General features: G+C 38.5%; 1 protein-coding gene across 1 annotated transcript in view; it reads left to right on the top strand.

Moving 5' to 3' along the window:
* LOC149192353 (WAT1-related protein At2g39510-like) overlaps positions 1 to 23,574 on the top strand; it is a 64,146-nt gene that overhangs the window by 7,050 nt on the left and 33,522 nt on the right. The window contains exons 4-5 of the mRNA XM_089406167.1: positions 18,252 to 18,946; positions 19,026 to 19,283. Coding sequence (XP_089262293.1) covers positions 18,252 to 18,946; positions 19,026 to 19,283 — 953 coding nt within the window. The remainder of the gene's footprint in view (positions 1 to 18,251; positions 18,947 to 19,025; positions 19,284 to 23,574) is intronic.

Raw genomic sequence — 23,574 nt, 5'->3', positions numbered from 1 at the left:
CCCCAACTGAACTGCCATCTTAAAAGTTTTGACTTGAAACTCAATGGGGAGTATGACTTCTTTCCCATAAACAAGTTCATAGGGAGAATGTCCTGTTGTATTCCTCCATGTAATTCTGTAGGCCCACAAGGCTTCAGGAAGCCTTTCTGCCCAATCTCTTCTGTGTAGATGAACAACTTTGGTGATGATGCTTTCAGTAACCTTGTTTGTAGACTCCACTTGACCATTTGCTTGCGGATGGTAAGGATTAGATTTTCTGTGCTTGATTTTGTATTCTTCCATCAACTTCTCCATCATGTTGGATGTAAATTGACTTCCCTGATCTGTCACAATTTCTCTTGGGACACCAAAACAAGTAAAAATATCCTCATAAAGAAAATTAACAACTAAATTTTCAGTAGAAGAGAGTAATGCTTTGGCTTCTACCCATTTAGTGACATAATCAGTGCATACCAATATATACTTCTTCTGTTTAGATGGTGGATTAATGGGTCCAATGAAATCTAAAGCCCATTTTTCAAAGGGTTCGATGAGTACCTGTGGTTGTAATGGCATTTCATTTGAACGAGTTAATTTCCCTACTCTTTGGTAGCTGTCACAGCTTTTGACATATTGTTTTGTATCTTTGAAGAGGGAAGGCCAATAATATCCTAAAGAAAGGATTTTATAGGTCGTCCTTTTGTCAGCAAAGTGTCCACCGCATGGTTCATCATGACATGCCTTGAGGATGTCAGGCATTTCATCTTCCCGAACACATCTTCTGATCACACAATCTAGCCCTGTTTTAAACAATTCGTTAGAAATCCATGAATATTTTAAACTCTCCTGAATAATTCTTCTTTTTTCACTAGGAAATAAATGTGGAGGTAGCTTCCCTGTAACCAAATAGTTAGCAATATCTGCATACCAAGGAGTCTTAGTAGTTACTGCAAATAAATATTCATCTGCAAAATTATCCTCTACAGGAGAATCTTCGTTAGTATTTTGGATCCTAGACAAGAAATCAGCTACTGTATTTTGTTTCCTTGGTCTATCCAACACAGTAATATTGAATTCTTGTAAAAGTAAGAGCCATCTTGTAACTCTGCCATTAGTAACAGGTTTGTTCATTAGATATCTAATTGCAAAATGATCAGTATGGACAAAGGTTTCATAGCCTGTTATATAATGTCTAAACTTATTGATTGCATGAACAACATCTAAGAACTCTTTTTCCGTCACAGTATAATTCAACTCAGTGGGAGTCAAATTTTTACTGGTATAGTAAATGGCATAAGGAGCTAAATCCTTTTGACCCAACACAGCTCCTAAAGTTATATCTGAAGCATCTGTAGAAATATGGAAAGGAAGTTTCCAATTTGGTCCTCTAAAAATGGGTGCCTCAGATATTCTTGTTTTCAAAGTTTCAAATGCTGATTGACAATCATGATCCCATTTGAATTCACAGTCTTTTGTAAGTAATTTGAAGAGTGGAGATGCTATTTTGGTGAAGTTTTATATAAATCTTTTATAGTACCCAGTGAATCCCAGAAAACTTCTAACGTCTTTTTGACAATTTGGAATAGGAAACTTGGAGATGACTTCAACTTTTGATCTATCAACTTTAATCCCATCCCCTGAAATATGATGTCCCAAAACAATACCTTCAGTAAACATCATAAAACATTTTTCATGACTCAATGAAAGGTTTGTTTCTTTACATCTTATAAGGACTTTTTCCAAATTCTCTAATGCCTCTTCAAATGAATCACCATAAACTTTAAAATCCTCCATATAAACCTATACACAATCATGGATTAAATCAGAAAAGATTCCTAGTACTTCCCTTTGAAATGTTGCGGGTGCATTACATAATCAAAAAGGAAGCATTCGGTAGGAAAAAGTTCCTCATGGACAGGTAAATGTGGTCTTATCTTGATCTTCAGGTGCTAGCTGAATCTGATTATAGCCACTAAAACCATCCAAAAATGAAAAGTACTTTTTGCCTGCTAGAGTATCTAATACCTTATTGATAAAGGGTAAAGGAAAGTGATCCTTCAAAGTTGCTTTGTTAAATTCCCTGTAATCAATGCATACCCTCCATTTACCATTCTCTTTAGGTACTATAACCAAAGGAGAAACCCATCGGCTATCTGAAATTGGATAAATGAAGTTTACATTGAGTAGTTTTTGGAGCTCTTCTTTCACTATCTCCCTAAGGTTTGGATTCATCCTTCTCTGAGGTTGTCTGATTAGTCTACTGTTTTCCTCGATGTAGATGTGATGAATGAAAGTCTTAGGGTCAATACCTTTCATATCAGTATATTCCCATGCAAATGCAGTAGAATGTTTTTGCAAGATTTTGGTTAACTCTCCCTGTTGTGATTTTTCCAAATTTCTATTGATATTCAATGTTTTACCTGGAAAGATCTCAATAGCGGAACTACCAAACTCTTCCATAGAGTAAAGAGACATTTGTCTAGATGATAAATACTCAATGTCAGAATCTAACTGAAATTGTGTGTGGTCATATTATGAATATGTTTCAAAATTTTCTAATGTGTTCATAATTTGACTATCTTCACTGATTTCAGAAATGGTAAAGACAGGTTGTATAGTATCCTCATCATCGACCCATTCATTATCTCCTACTTCTGTAATTGCTTTTGCTGGAAGATACAGATTGAATTTCTTTGTCGAATTACCATCAGAAATATACATATCCCCAAATCTACAACTGATAAAAGCATCAGCTGTGGCTAGCCAAGGTCTTCCTAATATGAGTAGGTGCCCTCCTAGATTACTCTTGGGAGTTAAAATCATGAAATCTACTAGATATTCCCAAGAATCTAAGGAGACCGAAATGTCTTCTAATACACCATCTGGTTTGATAATTGATCGATCTGCAAGTTGCAGTAAAGTAGGTGTAAAAAGAAGATTAGGAAGTTTTAGTTGTTCCATCGTCTGTCTACTCATAATGTTGATAGCAGCCCCTAAATCAATCAAAGTATTTGGAATTTCTACCCCATTGATATGTGTTTTGACAATTGGACTACTGGGATCTACATACTTTTGCATGGTAATTTTTCCCATCATGCTATTTGCAATTTTTCCTACCAGGTGGATTCTTTTTGTATCTCTTGGTTTCCTTCTTCGTCTTTTGAGATTCAACTCCTTTATTGTTTTTGCTATAATAGGAATTTCTCTAATGGCTTGTAACAAGGGAATCTTGATACAGACATTCTTTAATTCATCTAGAAAATCATAGTCAGGCAACAAGATTTGTTTTTCCACCCCTTTGTCAATTTGTAATCTTTCAGGAAAAGGAGGTGTAGATGAAGATGCAGGTTGCTCAACTATAGGAGTTGTGGGGGTTGACTCTTTTTCTTTTTATTTTTGAGTGCTTGGGTTTTGAAGAGATGCCTCAGAACCTTTATTGGCTTCAAGAGAATCTTCCTCAGAAATGCTTTGCTTTTGAGCATCTATAGAAGGCTTGTCTAAAACTCTACCAGATCTGAGTTGTACATCATTGAGAGGAACAATCATATAAGTAGGAAATTGTTGTCCTTCTACCATGTAAGCATTTTCAGGATTTTTATTATTGGGGTTTGGCAATGGCTGGGAAGGTAGTTGATTTGTCTTTTGTTGGAATGGAAGCAAGAGTTGGGAATTTGGATTTTGTTGAGAAGGTTGTTGTTGTTGTGGGAATGGTAATGAAAGTTGTGGATTTTGATTTGGAAGTTGTGGAGCTTGATGACTGTGAAAAGATGGAGGATATTAATAGAATTGAGAAAATCTCCCATAAGGATTTTGCATACCTAGTACCCATGATTGAAATGGATTTTGAGGTTGGGACCAAGGTTGTTTCCAAGGATTCCAATTTGGTGGGGGTTGAAAGTTCATAGGGTTGTTAAACCCTTGATTTTGTTGCCCCTACCAAGGTCTCCTTGAAAAAAAACAGAGAGACTCAATTGAATTTGGATCTTCTTGAAAGACAGCTTTGAGCCAAGGAATTGAAGGACAATCCTTGGTCTCATGGTTTTCTAAACAAATCACACATGTTTCTACAACTTTTGCATCCAAGGGACATTCCCTTAGAGCATGTTTCTTCCTACATTTCGGACAAAAGATGGTCAAAGCTTCAGCTTCTGATTTATGCTTGTTTTGTATCTTAAGGGTGTCTAGTTGCTTACTTAGACCTCCTAAAATATCAGTTTTGAACTCATCAAGCATGTTGCCAATCTCAGCCCTACTTACTAATCCAGTTGCAGATTTGTTTGCTCTGATGAGAGAAGGATCTCTAGGCCCTTTCCCAGTTTTAGATTTTCCCCTTGAGAGATGGACACATAGCTCTACTATATCATGAAGTGGAAGTTGAGATATATCTCCTTTTCCCATCATGTTCAAAATATCTATCCATTCATCTCTAATGGATTTTAATAGAAGGGCTTTCAAGGTTTCCTCATATAAGTTATTCATTTTTTCTCTTTTCAGATTGTATTGAAATCTTTCAAGTAAATCCTCCAAGTTTTCATCTTCTTTTTGCACCATTTTGAATACCTCATCCTTGTGATTGGTGGGCATACAATAGTCTAGATATCTATCCAAAAATGTTTGTTTCATATCATTCCAAGTCCTAATGGATTGAGTGACTAATCCCATGAACCATTTTAAAGCAGCTCCCTTCAATGTTCAAGGAAACAATTTGAGTTTTTGAGAGTCTTCCATATAATCATAAGTTCGACACACAACTTCATACTTAGATATAAATGTTTCAGGATCCTCAGTTCGCAACCCATGAAAGTTTGGGAGGACAGAAGGTGAGATGTTTTTCATTGTTGTTTGAGATTCCTCATCAACTATTGGAAATCCAAATGAGTTATCTCCATCCCTATCTCCCCCATTGTTACCTCTACCTCCTCCATTGTTTCCTCCTCCTCCTCTACCTCTACCTCTACCTCCTCCAAATCCGTTTACTACTTCCTCTGCCATGATAGTCTCCTCAGAGACTTCAGAATCCTCTAGTTCTTCTACTAATGGCGAATGAGGAGGAATTTCTCCTTCTTCCTCTTCAGGTGATTTTACTTCCTCGATTACAATGTGTTTTCCTGTAGAAGTAAAGAAAGGATCTTTTCCTAACTCAGATTCAGTGGATAGTGTGGGAGAGTCTCCTAATTTAGCTACTGCCTCTTGAATTCCAGGAATCTTAAGGCTAGGAGTGTGAGTTGGAGATGATGGAGGTGTATCTTGTCTATACCTTGAAGTAGATGGAGTTGTAAAAATCGAACTCTTAGCCCTAGCTATAAACCTTCCCCTAGAATCTCTTGCTCTATGCATGTCATTTTTTTTTTCTTCAAGTCAGACTAATAATTCTCTTTTTGATCTTCCAAGTCACTCTAGGTGCAAGAAGAGAGCATACTCAAGAAATTATTAAACCAATAACTCTCTTTTTTGATCCTCCAGATCACACTAGGTGCAAGAGGAGAGCATATTTTGAGAAGTTATCGATTTTTACCTTCCTTGAAATTTTCTTGTTTTTTTTTTTAAGAAATTGGCTACCTAGTTTCACTTCCCCGGCAATGGCGCCAAAATGTTTGGTCAATTTACTGTGTCCTAAATTGTTATTTAAAATGTCAATCCGAGAGTCATAAACTGCTGAAGTGAAGTGCACTGTATATGCAAGATAACCGATTTCTTAATTCTTTGTCGTTTTTGATTTTTGGTTTGTTTTTCGGTTTATCTTTTGTTGATTCCCTAATGTGAGATGGCATAATTGAAAGTCAAGTATGGATGGCGATGGCGACTTCTACAATGATTTCCAAACTTCAAAGTTCTCAAAAAGGTTTTAAAACTTGCAGTGATGAATTCAATTCCTAAGAGAAAATAAAAGTGTGCCAAACAGTGAGCTAGTGACAATGAAGCCCAGTATCCTTGCTGCTGTATAAAAAGAGAAAAGCTGAACTCAAAGCAATTCAAAAACTATAAGCAAGGTAATCTGATGTCTAAATTGCATAAAATGAAACTAAGATCCAACTACACATTCATACTTCCAATTCCTCACCATTTGACTTGCTCAGGCTATAGGAGGTAACTGAAAATGACATGAGTAATCTAATCACTAACTTGTAGAAAAGTAAACTAAATCACACTACATCAACTCATATTCTGACCCCTCACCATTCGAGTCGCTCTAGCTATAGGAGGTAATCATAAACAAATTGAGTAATATGATATCTAAATTGCATGAAAGTAAATGAGAAAAACAGAACTGAAAGAAATAACAATGCTGGAATTAAAACTCAGAAAATAAGTCAGCAGAAGGACAAGATGATTTCATGTCATTAGTCATTAAAACTATGTGAAATTTCCCAGGCTGTCTACAAGAACTTGAAAGAAAAACACTGATCAGTTAACAGTCATGAGAAGGAATAAAAGAAAATATGGATAGCAGTTAACATGAATATCAGAACAGTGTAATATATACAAGCAAACGATTATGGAAATAGTAACATAATGAAGGAAAGCAAGAAACTATACAGTAGTTACAGAGCCTTGGTGTACAGGGGCCCTTTGCAACCTCAGCCAATGAACAATCAGTCACAAACTAAACTTTAAGAACACTGTCTTCTCATATATTAGAATGCAGTCAAAACATGAAGATAGAGCACGGCACAGTGGGCTCGTAAAACAGTCAAGATTACATATAAAAAGCTAACTAACAAGCGTATGATAACACATTATTTATAACTGAGGATGCTACAACTAATTCCTAAATTCTGCGCTGCTAAACAGACACGTGAATAACCACGTCCTGAGATCTAGCAGTATGGTAGCCGTGACAATTAAATCTAAGGAGTGGTGGCTGTTCGATTTGGTTCACGGAGCGGTCCACAGGTGTTAGCACACCTCTGGAGATTGAGGAATTTGCCACGCAGGTCTTCACGTGGTGAAAAACAGAGTCGTGCCACCGCAAAACTCTTAGGTTGACCACTGCTTTGACTGTCCTTGACCATGGCCTTTTGTGAGTGATTCGGCTGAACCAAGGGGACACGTTCCATGTACACATCATTTGCAGCTTGCCCATGTGGCCGGATTCTCCAGTAGACACCTGTAACATAGACTTCAACAAAATGGTTGCGAAAGGATGAGCTGGCTGCGGAAACTGACAAGATTCCGCAGCTGACTGAGCAAAAATCTAGATCAAACAACAGTCACAAGACATAGTTAGGAAACCATTTTATAAGATGTTTTTAAACTAATATGAAATGATTTGACAGCTTGGTGGGTCAAGTAACTGGAAAAGAAGGCTAAAGAGGTGTATAGGGAAGATGCAAGTTTGGGACTCAACAATTGGTACCAAACATCATGGATAGCATGTTGCAGATGAGATGAAGGTTACTTCATGGACCTAACCATGGATTATACTTGTATGGAGATGGATTCTTGATCGAGTTGATGATATGACAGGATGTTCTAAGAAACGACTGATGATGGCATGAGGATGTGCATTCTTATGGTTTGAGCGTGACAGTTGGACTGATCACCCGACTAGTTCGAGTCATGAGGGGATCCAATGTACAGAGATGTGTTAGCATTTGTTGGAGTATCATGGCAGCAGTTCACACGATGACGATACATGATGAGGTCGACACGATATGTTGTAGAAAGCATGGAGCTTGAGATGGAGGGGCAAACCTTCCACGATGGGAGCAGCATGTGGAGATTGCGACGAAGTGGTTGATGATCATGGATTGAGATGATTTTTCGATGTATGACATACCGATGGGGTGTATGCCTTGATATGGATATCTTGGTGATAGATGGTTGTTGGGATGAGATATTGTCGAGGATGATAATGACTTCAAGTGGGGGAGGATGTAAGGACCTGCGGTCCGGGTCACCTTCACCGTACGAAGTGCGTGCGAGGAGCATGTGAAAAATGCGAAGTGAATGAGCCAAGGATGAGTTTATAAGGTGTTGGGTGAGTTGAGGGGGCGGTCCCACAAGTTGGGCAGGCCAACCCTCCTCCTGGGCAAGACAACACAAGTAAACGAGTCGGCTGGGCGGTTGAATGGAGGTTGGTCGGGTGACACGACCCGCCAACCTGCCATATACATAGGCGAACGGCTTGTGGAGGAAAACCATCATTCGATCATTCAGACAATGAGCTGAGGTTGGAGTGCAAGTTAGGAGTAGGTTGAGAAGTGAGAAGGGCACAGGGGGATGTGCCCACACTTCGGGGAAACTCGTGCAGAAAACTCATGCAAGAAACTCAAGCGAGGTCGTCGGGCAGAAAACTTGAGCGAGGTCGTCGGGTAGAAAACTCGAGTGAGGTCGTTCAGGCGAACTAGGTGAGGTCCTTCAGGCGAACCGGGTGAGGTCATCAGGTGACTCGGGTGAAGTCATTCGGGCGAGCCGAGTGAGGTTGTCGGGAAACCCAAGTGAAGTCATTCGGGCGAGCCGGGTGAGGTCGTTGGGTGACCCAGGTGAAGTCGTTCGGGCAAGCCGGGTGAGGTCGTCAGGTGACCCGGGTGAAGTCGTGTGGCGACTTGGGTGAAGTCGTCTTGTTGAATGAGTTCGAGTGAAGGCATTCCGGTGGAGTCGGGTGAGTCGTGCGAAGGTGCAAGTGGACATGAGGATGGATGGCCCGGCGAGGGTGTGTCGTGCACGCTGAAACGAAGAATCATGTGGACAGGCGACCCGAGTAGGGCACACCGTGCACGACAAAACAGTGGAAATGGTGAAGTGTTGGAGTATTGAACGGAGGTGTGACTCGTGCGGAGGCACCTATGTGTGGCGAATTGGTTACGACAAGGCGCGCCCAAGTTGGGAAAATGACATGATCGTGCGACAAGGTGAACGAAGGGTTGGTGAGTCGTGTGGCGACCGTGCAGAGGCGCCAAAGATCTGGGCAACCAAGTTTGCCGAAAGTTGGAAATTTGGCTAAGTGTAAATTTGGGGTTTCCCAAGATTTAACTTATACTTTGAAAAAGTGAAGATTATATATATTGATTTGGGTAGACTCATATTGCAGGGAGTTGCCCCTCCCTTTATACTATTGTGCATTTCTATTGTATAATGTTGTTGATGATGAATGTGTATGGGCTTTCATCTGTATAAAGGACAAAGATAATATTTGGTAATGAAAAATAAACTAAGTATGGAATGTTAGGCGTAGTCTACAATCGTAAGTATTGGTGAAAAGGAAATGGTTGGTAGTGCCGCACCTCACTATAGTGCGGTTGGAAGAGTACTGCCAGTGTAGGGACGTGACACAAGGGGTTGAAGAGATTAACACAATGAATATGAAATGTAATCCAGCGACAAAACAAACATATCCAATAGAAAAAATAGTTTTTTTTTTAATGTTTATGTCTATTAAAAAATAATTATACTTAAAGTAGTTAAGTGTAATGTTAATAAATTAAAGTGGGAAATATTTAAATTAATCCTCTCATGAATTTGGTTAGAAAATAACAATTATAAGACTAAGATAAAATTAATTTACTAATACAAAAATGAACTTAGTTTTAATTTAAATTTTAAAATTAATTTTTTATTTGGATATTATTTTTTTAGTAAATTTAGTATTAAAATAGATTTGTGTTGAAAACAATAATGTGATGTAAATTTAGTAGATAACATAAAGTTTATTTGTTGATCGAGTATAAAATATTATTTTTAAAACTTAATTTTATCATGAATTACAATATACAAAGCTTTATATTAATTGATATAATCAAAAGAACTTCGAAATCCCTTATTCAATAGTATATCAAAGTACTCTTCACACAATATTTCCTAAAATATTTATTAATAAAAGTTAGAAAATCTTAACAAGTGTGTTTTGAAATTACTTTTGTTATATAAATAATTTTTTATATTAAAAAAATGTTATTATACTAAATTGGTTGAGAGAAATATTATGGAATAAGATATAATCTTAGGTCTAAATATTCATTAAGTTAATTAGTGTAAGTATAAGGAAGTGATTCTTTTTGGTGCATGTGTATTTATTTTTATTTTGTAGTTATGAAACTATTTTATTATTGGTCTCAAAATGCTTCTAAGATGATTATATGAGTTTAAGAGGATAGATAGAGTGAAGGCTCCAAGATGAGGATTTATATAATTAGGTAAGTAGGATTGAAGCTTGGTGAGATATGTTATTAATGCTATCAAGAAGGGAAGATGTGGATATTGTGCACACTATCAAGGAGGAAGACCTAGATTATTTGGTAGATTCATTGGAAGAACAACAAATGTGGTCTAGTCTAGAAATTAATAGATTTGGGGACATGTTGCATTTTGATAATCTTTATTAGCTAGGGTCAAATCTCTGGAGGAGGAGACCATGGTTAAAAGAAGTGAGTTTGTGTAAGAGTGAAATGACAAGTTTGCAAGACCTTGACCTTGTGGAGGAGAGGCTGATGAGACTCTTTCTTTATTTGATCGAGGATCACTAATGCATAAGTAGTGTGCCTCATGTAGAGGCTTATGAATTTGATCTTGCAAATATATAAACAATATTCCCTCAAAGACTCTAAGAAAAGGAAATAACACACGAAAGCTATGATGCCTTATAACCTTTAATGTTAGGGTCCTAACCTCCTTGACCCATAGAGTAGATACAATACTATGTATTTCCATGTAATGGAGGCCATTACTACTAAATAAGGCCTTTGTTGAAGTGTGGATATGATTAGTGTAAGAATACTTACTAGAAAGTTCCTTTTATAGCTCTTTCATAGGGGATAGAAATAGTACATTTAGAGGTAGAATCATTGTTAATGATGTCTTATGGAGTCATTTGTATTATAATCTCAACTCTATTGGATGTTTCATCGTCAAAGATCGAAGTGAATAAATTTTCATAATAATAAAGGTATCCTATTTTGGCTCATATTGTCATTGTAGATAATGTTTGTATTGTTTCTTCAAATATTTCCGTTGGGTAAATTACAAGTGATATTAGAGAAATTTCTTCCATATTTTTTTAAATTTTTTATTTTTAAAGGCTAGAGATATATTCTATCATCTATAAAGAACATTGAGATTTATCATTACATAGGTAAACTTATAGTTTGGAACCATACATGTGGGAACTATAGGATGTTTTATCTAGTTGGAAATCCTTAATGTAACCCTTGTTGTTACCCCTTCAAGTAGTATTGCATCATAGAACACTTGTATTTCACTTCCATGTACCCTTTAGTATATGGAAAATCTTGTATATCTTGAAACTAGCCTTAGTTCCACTGCTTGACTGTCTCATCATTATAGTGGCACCAAGAAAACATTGTGGAAATATACTCTTATATCCATGGGTTATTGGGTAGTATGACTAAGGGTACAATCAAACCTCTTTCCTTAGAGCCTTTATATATTGGGATAAGTACTACTATTGTACCTTGCAAGTATATCCAAGAGATATAACATAGGCTCCCCACCCCTCCCTTGTCTTTAGGACCTTCCAATCACTATTCCTTACTACCAATTTATATATAATTTTGAAATATTGCACCATTTAGTCCTTGAAAACCCTTTTTCCTACATCTAGGCTGTGTAATTCCTACACAATCTTCAATATTTAGATTTTTGGCATTTTTCATCACAATATTATTTATCTAGGATTATAACTATTTAAGAGCTTAAAAAAGAAGAGGATAAAGTCATGAAATAATTACCATTAATTGGGATTTATATCAATATATCCCAAGTTTCATACTAATTGTAGTGGTACCCCTCTTTCATAAGTCCCCTTATTGTGGACTCGTACATGATATTATTTCTTTCCTGTCTTCCCAAGTCTAAAAAGTAGCATTGAAAACATTCATAAAAATATTCAGAAATCCTTTTATTGTGGACCTACTACAACCCTTTTACTATTCACTTATCCCTATCCCCACCCTCTCATCATCATTTTACTTGTGCACTTTCTCTAGATGAAAACCCAAGGCTAAGACTATACTAGCTAAAATGCTTCCTTAGAAGATTCTTATGCCAAACTTATAGATCCAATTCAAAGAAACCCAAGTTAATAGCAATTAACATTTTATTGTAGTTAATTCCCAACTTGCTAACCTTATTTCCAAGCTATCTAAACTCAATGACCTCCTTGTCGAGGTATCAAATTTCTCAACACTTATTTACCTTAAATCCTTTTTTTATTTAAGATGTTCATAGCTAGTGAATTATGCCAAGGCACTAAACTACTTTAAACTAATTGATCTCGACAAACTTTGTATCTTGTAGTAGGACAATAAATTCTCAATGATTAGTAACTAGGCTACTTTCCAACTAAAATAGAAAGTTGTTTTTGTATTGAATAATGATTGATGAATGCCATGAAATATAGACAAGAAAGGTTTCAAACATTGAACTAACTTCTTAATATTTTTGTGAAAAATACTGATGAGCCCCAAAAATGGATAATTATTTGGGCTCATTCAACCTCCTAATTCGACTTAATCCACCATTCTCATTAGTTTATTGCATGTTTTTTATTATATTTATGCTAATAGAGTGAATTGGGTTAGTCATTATGCCAACAAGTCTAATGAGTGCTTTGTGTAGCCTTTTTGGTCAATTTGGAGACAAAGTCAATGGTTGAAATGAGCACTTGGCAGCCAAATTCGTGGAGAGTATTTTTAGGAAGGTGTTCCCTTCATTTATGGGCCCTTACCTCGAATTATCCACCATCAGCTCAGAGTTCAAGAGCCACCAAATCAATCTGCACAAGGGCAGCCAAGCAGGTCAAGTAGGACTGTTGTTAACTACAAGTCTTGGGTAGCCGAGTCCCTAAAGTTTAGGAGGACTGTTGGGGTCCTCAATTTGTATAAATAAGAAGGCTTAGGGCCTCATTTTGGTTAGCTGGTAGTTAGTCATTTCATAGTCTTGTTGTAGTCATTTTGTAGTTCGATTTTTAGGCAATAGATTAGTTTTGCTGACAGCTCATTTTCATGTTCTCCTTGTGGATAATTTTGATGTAACTCTTCATTTCTTGATCAATAAAGATGAATCCAGCTTTGCACCATCTCTAAATCTCTCTTAGGAGGCTGTAGCTCTTGGGGTTGGGCCCATCTCAAGCGCCTAGTACCTCCTTTGTTTACTTTCATGTGTCTTTGCTGCATTCTTAGAGTAAAATATGCTATTTAGATTTAAAACTTGTTGTGTTATTTAGGTTGCTTTTGATGATTAAAGTAGATTTTCATGTTCAGATTGATTTGGATAGAATAATAACATAAAGGATCCTTGGAAAAATGGGCTCAAGCACCTCTGATCTAACCTCTCCCTCAGTGGGATCGTGAGTTGGGACAAAGGTGACCTTGCTGCCGACAAAAACGATGTTTTGCTTCACCATGCAAGTATTAGTGTTGGATTCTTAGTTGTCAAACTTGATATCAGTTTTGACTGCATGCTTAGGGTTATGATTGCTTAGTTGCATAGTTAGTTCATCTGATTTTGTGCAAATAAACTTCTGTTCCATTTCTTTTGCTATTATCTAGGTCAAATTAGGTCAAGGTAATTAGGTTCTTGATTTTCCAAGTCTTCTTTTGTTAAATTCGAAAAATAACTTGCAGAGCACCTGTTATCCTTCTCCATCTACCTATAATCCATCAGATAATCTGCTCCAACCCTTAGTCCATGATTCGTACCCTTCATTTTCCATACTTTCCCCACCTTGCCCTAATTCCTACATTCTTGTGCATCATCGCTTCCTCCATCCTTGAACAAATCCAATCGCTCCTTAGCCTCATCCACCAAGTCCTAGACCTCTTCACACCCCTATTTCACCTCCATACTCATTCCTCCATGTTTTTCCCTCCATCCATGCTCCAAAATCCCATTTCGAAACATCCTGTAGAAGAATTACAGAACATCCTGTAGAAATCCTGAACATCTTGTAGAACCCCTGCAGACTTCCTGTAGAAGCTCATAAACACGGTTTCTTGGCAGCCAAACTTTGTTAGACTCTCTGGAAGGGTGTTAGGGACCCCTTAGACCCTCTTTGAACCTTCCCAACCTTTCCCAAGCATTTCTCCTCCTCGATCGACCTCTGCACAGTAAAAAATAGTTAAAAGCACATTCATGATAATTCCAACAACTTAATCAAAAATACAAAAAGATGTTTTCTTCAGATAGAGGTAGTCTAGACACATGTATTTTACCTTCATAGAAGTAATGGCATCTCTTTCAGTAGTTTGCATGCTCTCCTTTGCGTCAGTATGACTAGCTGGTAGAATTAGGGTTTGCTAGGGTTTGTGTTTCTTTTTGGCTTTCAGTTTCTTTTCGCAAGTAGATTAACTTCCTTTGAGTTAGCTTCCATTCATCAGTTAAAAATATTCTTCTAAGAGCTCATAGAAGTTGGCTTAAGCTCCTAGTGGACTTGTGCCAGCTGACCAAGTGAGAGCTGCGGCAAGAGCTAGTACTTGTGCATACAACACCGTCGCTTCCAAGTTTGTTACGAACTACCGGGTTGATAAAATTAAAGAAGGGAGTTCCAGGAGTTGTAGCATTATTGCTACAATACTGGGGCCCACCATCTTTTTGGCGCCATTACCAGGGAAGCATCAGAGTATTGGTGATTGCCACTTTTCTTCTATTTTCCACTACAATCTTCTGCTAAGTAGTTTATTTCATTTCCATTATGCAATTTCGTTTATGAAAAAGTAGATTAGCATTTCCCGCTTCCATAGATTAACATTTCAATTCCGCAATTTCATTTCTGCAAGCATAGAGTAGCATCTCAATTCCACAAGCGTAGACTAGAATTTCATTCCTGCAATTTCATTTGAGCAAAATAGATTAGTCCTTTCCTGCTTACATTTCAATTTCGTATTTTCATTTTAGCAAGATAGTTAGTTGCAATTCAATCTATTTTAGTTTTGCAGGTACAAGAAGAAAAATACAAAAATCAATAAAAAAGATTTCCTTTCATGCCTTGTAGGAGTAGAGATAAGTTAGAAAAATGATTTCACAACACCCCCCATTGCTTCACACGGCCAACCTTCTCTCTTCTTCGATGGCTGTGACTAAGAAGAACCCTTGGATGGACATCAAGGCATATTTAAAGAACCTCTAGGGGAGAAGAAGAAGAAAACATTCCTCTGGACCAAATGGCTACAAGTAGAAATGTTGGAAGCAATACCTTGTCCAAGAATGAGTTTGCAACTCAAATGGAAGATTTCAAGAGTGATATGAGGCAGTTTCTTTCCATGCAACTGGATACCTTACATATCCAAAGGAAGCAAGAGGGAGCCAAGAGCGATTTGGTCATATTTTGTCCTAGGTGCACTAGAAAGCATCCTAGGAACGAATGTCCAATGCACTCCCTAGAAGTGTGTTTCATCTGTGAAGAACACCATCCTACAAATCAGTGCCCTTCCTTGCCTGGACTTAAAGTTGAATATCAGAGAGCCAAAGGAGCCACTAAACCACTCCATTATATGAACCAAAGGAGGCCGCATGGACCTAGATCTTACCAGCAGGAACTGCAAGGGACATCCGAGACCTATTATGACCCCTATCAAGCCACTTTCATGCCTTCTTGGGGTCCCCCTGCTCATCCTTCTTGGTTCACACCTCCTCCTTGTTCCTTCCCAGATCCATATTATGCCCAACCAGTTGCTCATTCATTTCACTCTTATGCTCAACCACAGCCTCAGTGGAATGCACCTCATCAGGGGTGGAGGCCCCAATACAACACTCCTCCTGCTTCTTTTCCTCCACCACCTGTTCATCCACAACGATCACCTCCTGCTCCACCAAGGCAACCCCAAATGCCTGCCGAACCACAACCCCATCCACATCCATCTCAAATCTACGCCCCCACTCAGCTACCCATACCACCATTTCCAAACCTGTCCATTGGAGTAGCTCAACAAAATTGCAATGCTGAGACACAACATGTCCAAATGACTCCTCTTGAGCTCGATGATCTTCACCATAGAGTGTTGCAAAGCAGAGATTATCTTGAAAGCATTGAAGGACCACATCCGGCAAAAGAAGATTCAAAAGAGCAGATCAAAGAACCATGGGCTGCACTTGATGAAGAGAAGAGATCAGAATCAGAGATCGAGAGAGTTCCCTCATGGTTACCATCAAATCCTCCATGTACTCAAGAGAAAGATCAGCAAAAAGAGGAAGATGAGAAGGTCATGATAGAAGGTGACATGAAGAATGATCCAGATCAGCAAAAGGACCATGGATATCAAAGCTATATTGAGATATGGTTTCAGACGGTCACTAAGTTGCAGCGGTACTCTCTTCCTCAGCTATGTTTGATCCCTTCAAAGTCAGATCATTTGGTCTCTAAAGTCCGGATAGTTGTCCAAGCATGCATTTCGAGCCTTCACATCATTTTTTCTCTAATCTCGATGTGCACATGGCTCCATTGGAAGTATTCTTATACCTGAAAACGATTTTGTTTTTCAAGTAGGGTAGGGTAGAAAAAAAAAGAAAAAACAGAAAAAAGAAAAAGAAAAAAAAGAAAAAAGAGGAAAATAGAAATCTAAGGTGAAAACCTCCTCGGAGGTGCCTTAGATTGGCTCATTGATTGAAAACCTCCATGAGGCGGTCAATGGGTTGGAAAAAAGAGAAAAGAGAATAAGATCTCTGGGTGAAAACCTCCCTTGGAGGCGCCCAGGGCAGGCAATTAGGGTGAAAACCTCCATGAGGCGCCCTAGTTGTTTTTCAAAAAAAAAAAGAGAAAAAGAAAAAGAAAAATAAATCTAATTCCCATTGAATAATTCCACGTTGCAGCAATGACATTGCAGGTCAGGTGGATCACTCAAAACAAAGACAAAGGAGTTTTTGTGCCTTCTAGAGGAGGTTCTATATTTCTACAGGAAACATCCTGTAGAACCTTCAAGCGAGCCAGATTCGATTTTGGAAGGGGATCTAAAGCTTGGAATCCATTGGTTATTCCTGCAAGCATCCATGTTCCCATTCCTCACCCTTTTCCATCATCTTTTCCACCTCCTTGTGCTTCTTCATTGTGCTTCTACAGGAAGTTCCTGTAGAAATTGTAGGAAGCTAGAAATGGATTTCAAAAAGGTGGTTTGGCGAACATGGTAGCTTCCTCAAGGGTTCAGAAGTCCTCCTACAATCTTCAAACTCCTCCTCCATCATTTCCATACCTGCATCACAACCCAAGCTCAGTTTTTCTTTCCATGCAAAAACTTGCAAAATGCTTTGAAGAGAAAATACATAGAACAAAATTTGTTTTTGCCATAACTTGAAAAACATGCATCCATTTGAAAAACCATTTTATAGAGAGTTGTATAGGGATGATGGCAACATGCTCGAGCAGTTTCAGCCAATTCCGGTGCACGGTTTCCAAGAAATCAGCCTCCATCACCATCAGACATTTTTGCATTTTCTCCATATCCGTGTATCCGTTTCAAAACCTGTTTCATGGGGATATGCATATGAGTGATGGTAACCTACCCAAGCAGTTTCAGCCAATTTTGATGCACGGTTTCCGAGAAATTGATCTCTGAAATATTTAGCCATTTTCTAATTTTCTCGAAATCTGTGCATCCATTGATCACGATTTTTCTATGGGAGATACATAATGATGATAGGAACGTGCTCAGCAAGTTTTAGATCGATCCGGTTTACCGTTTGGGAGCAATGGCGAAAACAAGTTCTGATCTTGTGAAAATTCAGCAGCAGCAGCTTGAACGTGCAGATTTGAACGTGGAAACAAATGCCTGGAGCTTAGATCTGGCCAGAGGACACCTGCACAAGAAAAAACAACCAAAAAATCAGCAGCCAAGCCACATGCAATCACAAAAACAAATGCATGCAGCAAATGAAGGATCTCAGCACTTCACAACAACCACACACGACTTGCAGGTACGTGACTAAACTCGTTCCTCTATTTGCATGAATGTAACTCGTAAACAGCATGAGAAATGAGATGGTTGGGATTAAAAAAATCGGTGGCCAGCTAATTGGCCACCCTCGTCCAGTTTGAACAGCGCTCGGTGGGGGAAATCAACACGTGTGCTCAGCCATCTCAAGAAGAAAATTGAAAACAGGTAGTGGTGGTTGTTTAAAATCCAACGTAATTGATGGAAGTGAATACAGGCAGAGAACTACAATTCATAATTACACTACAGTGGGGACCAATGGTTTGCATGGGGCCAACGTGCACTTAGCCAGCTCACCCTCCATCAGTGGAAGCCTACATAAACAGCCAATCGAACTCATCCTTGAAATGCTCTCACCATTCGCTGATTAATTTGCATTTGCAACATTCTTAGCTGAGATTGCAGTTCAAGTCTGCCTGGCCGGCATGAATATCATTACCAGAATTGCTCTGGACGAAGGAACGAGTCATTTTGTTTTCGTAGCTTACACCCTGGCTGTTGCTACAGTAGTTATTTCTCCTTTTGATTTTTTCTTGAAAGAAACCAACGCCCTGCAAAGACATGTGCCATCTTCTGGCAGATCTTTGTGCTTGCACTGGCTGGGTAAGACCACTCTATGTCAGAATTTCTACTTTGCTGGCCTAGATTACACCTCCACTACATTTGCTTCTACAACGTCAAACCTGGTTCCTGTTGTCACGTTTGGGATGGCCACAACTTTTACACTGGAGAAAGTTGATATCAGGAGTAAATATGGCCAAGCCAAAGTTGTAGGAACCATTATATGTGTGGGTGGTGCAATGATTATGACCTTCTACAAGGGCCCTGTTCTCATTAGGCTCAATAGGGTTCTTCATAACACATGGCTGCTTGGAGCACCGATGTTGTTTGCCGGCTGTTTATTTTGGTCTGGATGGCTTACCTTTCAGGGTCCAGTTGTTAAGAAATATCCAGCAGAAATTTCATTAACAGCTCTCACGATGCTGCAAGGAACTCTACAGTGCACTGTGGTGGCTTTAATTTTTGAGCCAAAGGCCTCTGCTTGGAGGCTAAAGTGGGACATTCAGCTTCTCAGCATCATATGCTCTGTGAGCACCGCATCTTCATTTTAATAATGTGCAGAAATTCTTAACATCGTCATTGATCATATTGGCCCATAATATGCAGGGAGTATTATGCTTTGCATTTGCCTTCTTTGAACAGACTTACTGTATCCGTCTGAAGGGACCTGTCTTTGCTGCAATGTTCAATCCAACTTCAACCATAATTGTTGCAGTGTTGGAACAGCTAATCCTTCATGTGAAATATTATCTGGGAAGTCTGCTGGGAGCAATTCTAGTAATAGCAGGACTGTATATTGTACTATGGGGCAAGGCAAATGATGACAAGTTGGTGACAAGCCCAGAAAAGCACAACCCTGCAGATGTATCCAACAACATCAGTGATTGGAACATTGGCATTAAACCAAGCTGCCAAAACAGAGGGGGACAAAACCACACTAACACCAAGGGAGAAAAGACTACAGAGTAGAATGGAAAGGACTGAAAAATTCCACGTCAGTGAGGGCACCTCTAAGGTAGCCACAACCAAGCTGAAAGGAAAATCACCCACATCCAAGCAGGATACAGTGGTGCTGTCTGTTTCTACAAGAAGCCAGAACTCAGCTACAGGACTTTCTACAGGAAGTTCTGTATTTTTACCAGAAACATCCTGTAGAAGCCTTTGGGTAGGCTAGAATCAATTATGGAGAGGGATTTGAAGCTTGAAGACTGTTGACGAGACATGCAACCACTCTTTTCTTCCATCCTCCACTGGTTTCATCTCCTTTCGCCACCATTGCTGCCATCAGATTGAATATACTTGCACAATCATACCAAAGCTGAGAATTCTTTAGGAAAAGGAGCAAGTAGTGGGAAGAAGCAAAGAAGCATGGTTTCATGACAGAGAAGAGGACATCACTTCAGAAGCTTGGCATGACAGGGAGGCCACCAGGGCCATCAAAGATGAGGAGATATATTGGTTGCTCAGAGGATGAGCAACACTTTCAGTAGGGGGGTGATGATGAGCCCCAAAAATGGATAATTATTTGGGCTCATTCAACCTCCTAATTCGACTTAATCCACCATTCTCATTAGTTTATTGCATGTTTTTTATTATATTTATGCTAATAGAGTGAATTGGGTTAGTCATTATGCCAACAAGTCTAATTTGTGCTTTGTGTAGCCTTTTTGGTCAATTTGGAGACAAAGTCAATGGTTGAAATGAGCACTTGGCAACCAAATTCGTGGAGAGTATTTTTAGGAAGGTGTTCCCTTCATTTATGGGCCCTTACCTCGAATTCTCCACCATCAGCTCGGAGTTCAAGAGCCACCAAATCAATCAGCACAAGGGCAGCCAAGCAGGTTAAGTAGGACTGTTGTTAACTACAAGTCTTGGGCAGCCGAGTCCCTAAAGTTTAGGAGGACTGTTGGGGTCCTCAATTTGTATAAATAAGAAGGCTTAGGGCCTCATTTTGGTTAGCTGGTAGTTAGTCATTTCATAGTCTTGTTGTAGTCATTTTGTAGTTCGATTTTTAGGCAATAGATTAGTTTTGCTGTCAGCTCATCTTCAAGTTCTCCTTGTGGACAGTTTTGATGTTACTCTTCATTTCTTGATCAATAAAGATGAATCCAGCTTTGCACCAGCTCTAAATCTCTCTTAGGAGGTTGTAGCTCTTGGGGTTGGGCCCATCTCAAGTGCCTAGTACCTCCTTTGTTTACTTTCATGTGTCTTTGCTGCATTCTTAGAGTAAAATATGCTATTTAGATTTAAAACTTGTTGTGTTATTTAGGTTGCTTTTGATGATTAAAGTAGATTTTCATGTTCAGATTGATTTGGATAGAATAATAACATAAAGGATCCTTGGAAAAAGGGGCTCAAGCACCTCTGATCTTACCTCTCCCTCAGTGGGATCGTGAGTTGGGACAAAGGTGACCTTGCTGCCCACAAAAATGTTGTTTTGCTTCACCTTGCAAGTATTAGTGTTGGATTCTTAGTTGTCAAACTTGATATCAGTTTTGACTGCATGCTTAGGGTTATGATTGCTTAGTTGCATAGTTAGTTCATCTGATTTTGTGCAAATAAACTTCTGTTCCATTTCTTTTGCTATTATCTAGGTCAAATTAGGTCAAGGTAATTAGGTTCTTGATTTTCCAAGTCTTCTTTGTTAAATTCTAAAAATAACTTGCAGAGCACCTGTTATCCTTCTCCATCTATCTATAATCCATCAGATAATCTGCTCCAACCCTTAGTCCATGATTCGTACCCTTCATTTTCCATACTTTCCCCACCTTGCCCTAATTCCTACATTCTTGTGCATCATCGCTTCCTCCATCCTTGAACAAATCCAATCGCTCCTTAGCCTCATCCACCAAGCCCTAGACCTCTTCACACCCCTATTTCACCTCCATACTCATTCCTCCATCTTTTTCCCTCCATCCATGCTCCAAAATCCCATTTCGAAACATCCTGTAGAAATCCTGAACATCCTGTAGAACCCCTGCAGACTTCCTATAGAAGCTCATAAACACGGTTTCTTGGCAGCCAAACTTTGTTAGACTCTCTAGAAGGGTGTTAGGGACCCCTTAGACCCTCTCTGAACCTTCCCAACCTTTCCCAAGCATTTCTCCTCTTCGATCCACCTCTGCACAGTAAAAAATAGTTAAAAGCACATGCATGATAATTCCAACAACTTAATCAAATAGAGGTAGTCTAGACACATGTATTTTACCTTCATAGAAGTAATGGCATCTCTTTCAGTAGTTTGCATGATCTCCTTTGCGTCAATAGGACTAGCTGGTAGAATTAGGGTTTGCTAGGGTTTGTGTTTCTTTTTGGCTTTCAATTTCTTTCCACAAGTAGATTAGCTTCCTTTGAGTTAGCTTCCATTCATCAGTTAAAAAGCTTCTTCTAAGAGCTCATAGAAGTTGGCTTAAGCTCCTAGTGGACTTGTGCCAGCTGACCAAGTGACAGCTGCGACAAGAGCTAGTACTTGTGCATACAGCACTATCGCTTCCAAGTTTGTTACAAACTACTGGGTTGATAAAATTAAAGAAGGGAGTTCCAGGAGTTGTAGCAATATTGCTACAATACTGGGGCCCACCAAATACATACTAAAAAAGTAGTTTCAACCATTAGAAAATTTAGTTAAATGTAATCACGTGACTTGTACTACATACAATTCCATAAGGAAAAATGTACCTTAAACATAAATTGTATGTGACATAAATATTTCAACTTATAAAATCCTCATAAACAATATATAAGGACATATTGATGCTCAATTCTCACTTTATAAAATCAAGCCATATAACTCAGATTAACATTTAGAGGAAAAACACTTCGATTTATCTAAAAGTGCTTTACACGGAAAATAAACAGATTGAAATTTGCTGGAAATAGAAGCTGTCTGGAATTATTCTAATAAACTATTTTCCACCTCCTTAGTACAAAATTTATCTCCTTTTTCTTCTAAAAATTAATTCCCTCGAGTTCTTTTCCATATTTTATACCAAATGAGTACAATATACAATATACATTAATTGCGAAAGAAAATTTTCTAGGAAATGAAGAAAATCATCCAACAACTTTAACTATTTGTCTACCACCTAGCATTGCTTAGATGCATTGTGTTTGATGAGCTTCCAGGGTATTCAGGGCACAAATTTTCCTAGCTGATTCCAATTTTCTGCAATCTGGATGATTAAAAGTTAATATCTAATTCAGTGTACTTCTAATAAGTGGGAAAAATTGAGAAAATATTTTTGACTTGCTAGAGAAGATAATAGTAAAACAAACGATGCAACAGCTTTTACAAGTAAAACACATACTACTTTTATTACAAAAAGACGTTATAAGAGGTCACAAGAAAATTTGTCACAGCATGGAACAGATTGAATGACGTGATAGCATTGTCAACAACTGCACAATTTAACTTTAACCGGAAGCACCATGAGAGGAGGAGGTGTCTCCATGAGAGGAGGAGTGTCCTGGAGATTGTGGGCTTTAAAGCAGATATGCTTATATGTTTATGAAGATATGACCAATTTTTTTTATTGGGAATATAGAGGAGGATATCAAATGCCAATTTGATTTATCATTATCATTAAAAAGGTTTGAAGATTTGATCAATTTCTTTTTGGAAAATATATTCAAACGTGGAAGGCAAGGTGTCATGCCCCCAGGCCTGCGGTAGTCTTCCAACTGCTCTTGGCGAGGTGCGACACCACCGAACACTTTCTTTTCACCAATACTAATGTTCATGGACTACGCCTAATTCACTTTCTCTTACTTAGTTTGTGTTTCGCAACCAAGTATTATTAAGCATAACCTTTATACTAATGAACACCCATACTCATTCATTATCACCAACAATTATAAAAGAGAACAACAATTGCGTAGTATAAAGGGAGGGGAAACTCCCTGAACAATGAGTCTGCCCAACAATATATTATAATCAATCTTTCTTCAATAATACAAGCTTCACAAGTATCCTTGGAAAAATCCAAGTCTATACTTAGCCAATTTTACAATAGAGGCAAAACAACCTTTTACAATCTCTGTGCTCACCTTGCATGATGGGAGGGTGCTCACCTGGGACACCAAGACCCCCTCCTCAAGTCTCACACAAATATGTGCTTTAGAACAACCCCGGGCACACCTTACCCAACCTTCGACT

Source organism: Pinus tabuliformis, chromosome 2_2 (genome assembly GCF_031772625.1).
Source record: "Pinus tabuliformis cultivar Carrire ecotype Pingquan chromosome 2_2, CPIR1, whole genome shotgun sequence".
In the NCBI taxonomy this organism is placed as follows: domain Eukaryota; kingdom Viridiplantae; phylum Streptophyta; class Pinopsida; order Pinales; family Pinaceae; genus Pinus; species Pinus tabuliformis.
The sequence above is the reverse complement of the archived record's forward strand: the minus strand, read 5'-3'. Positions and strand labels throughout refer to the sequence as shown.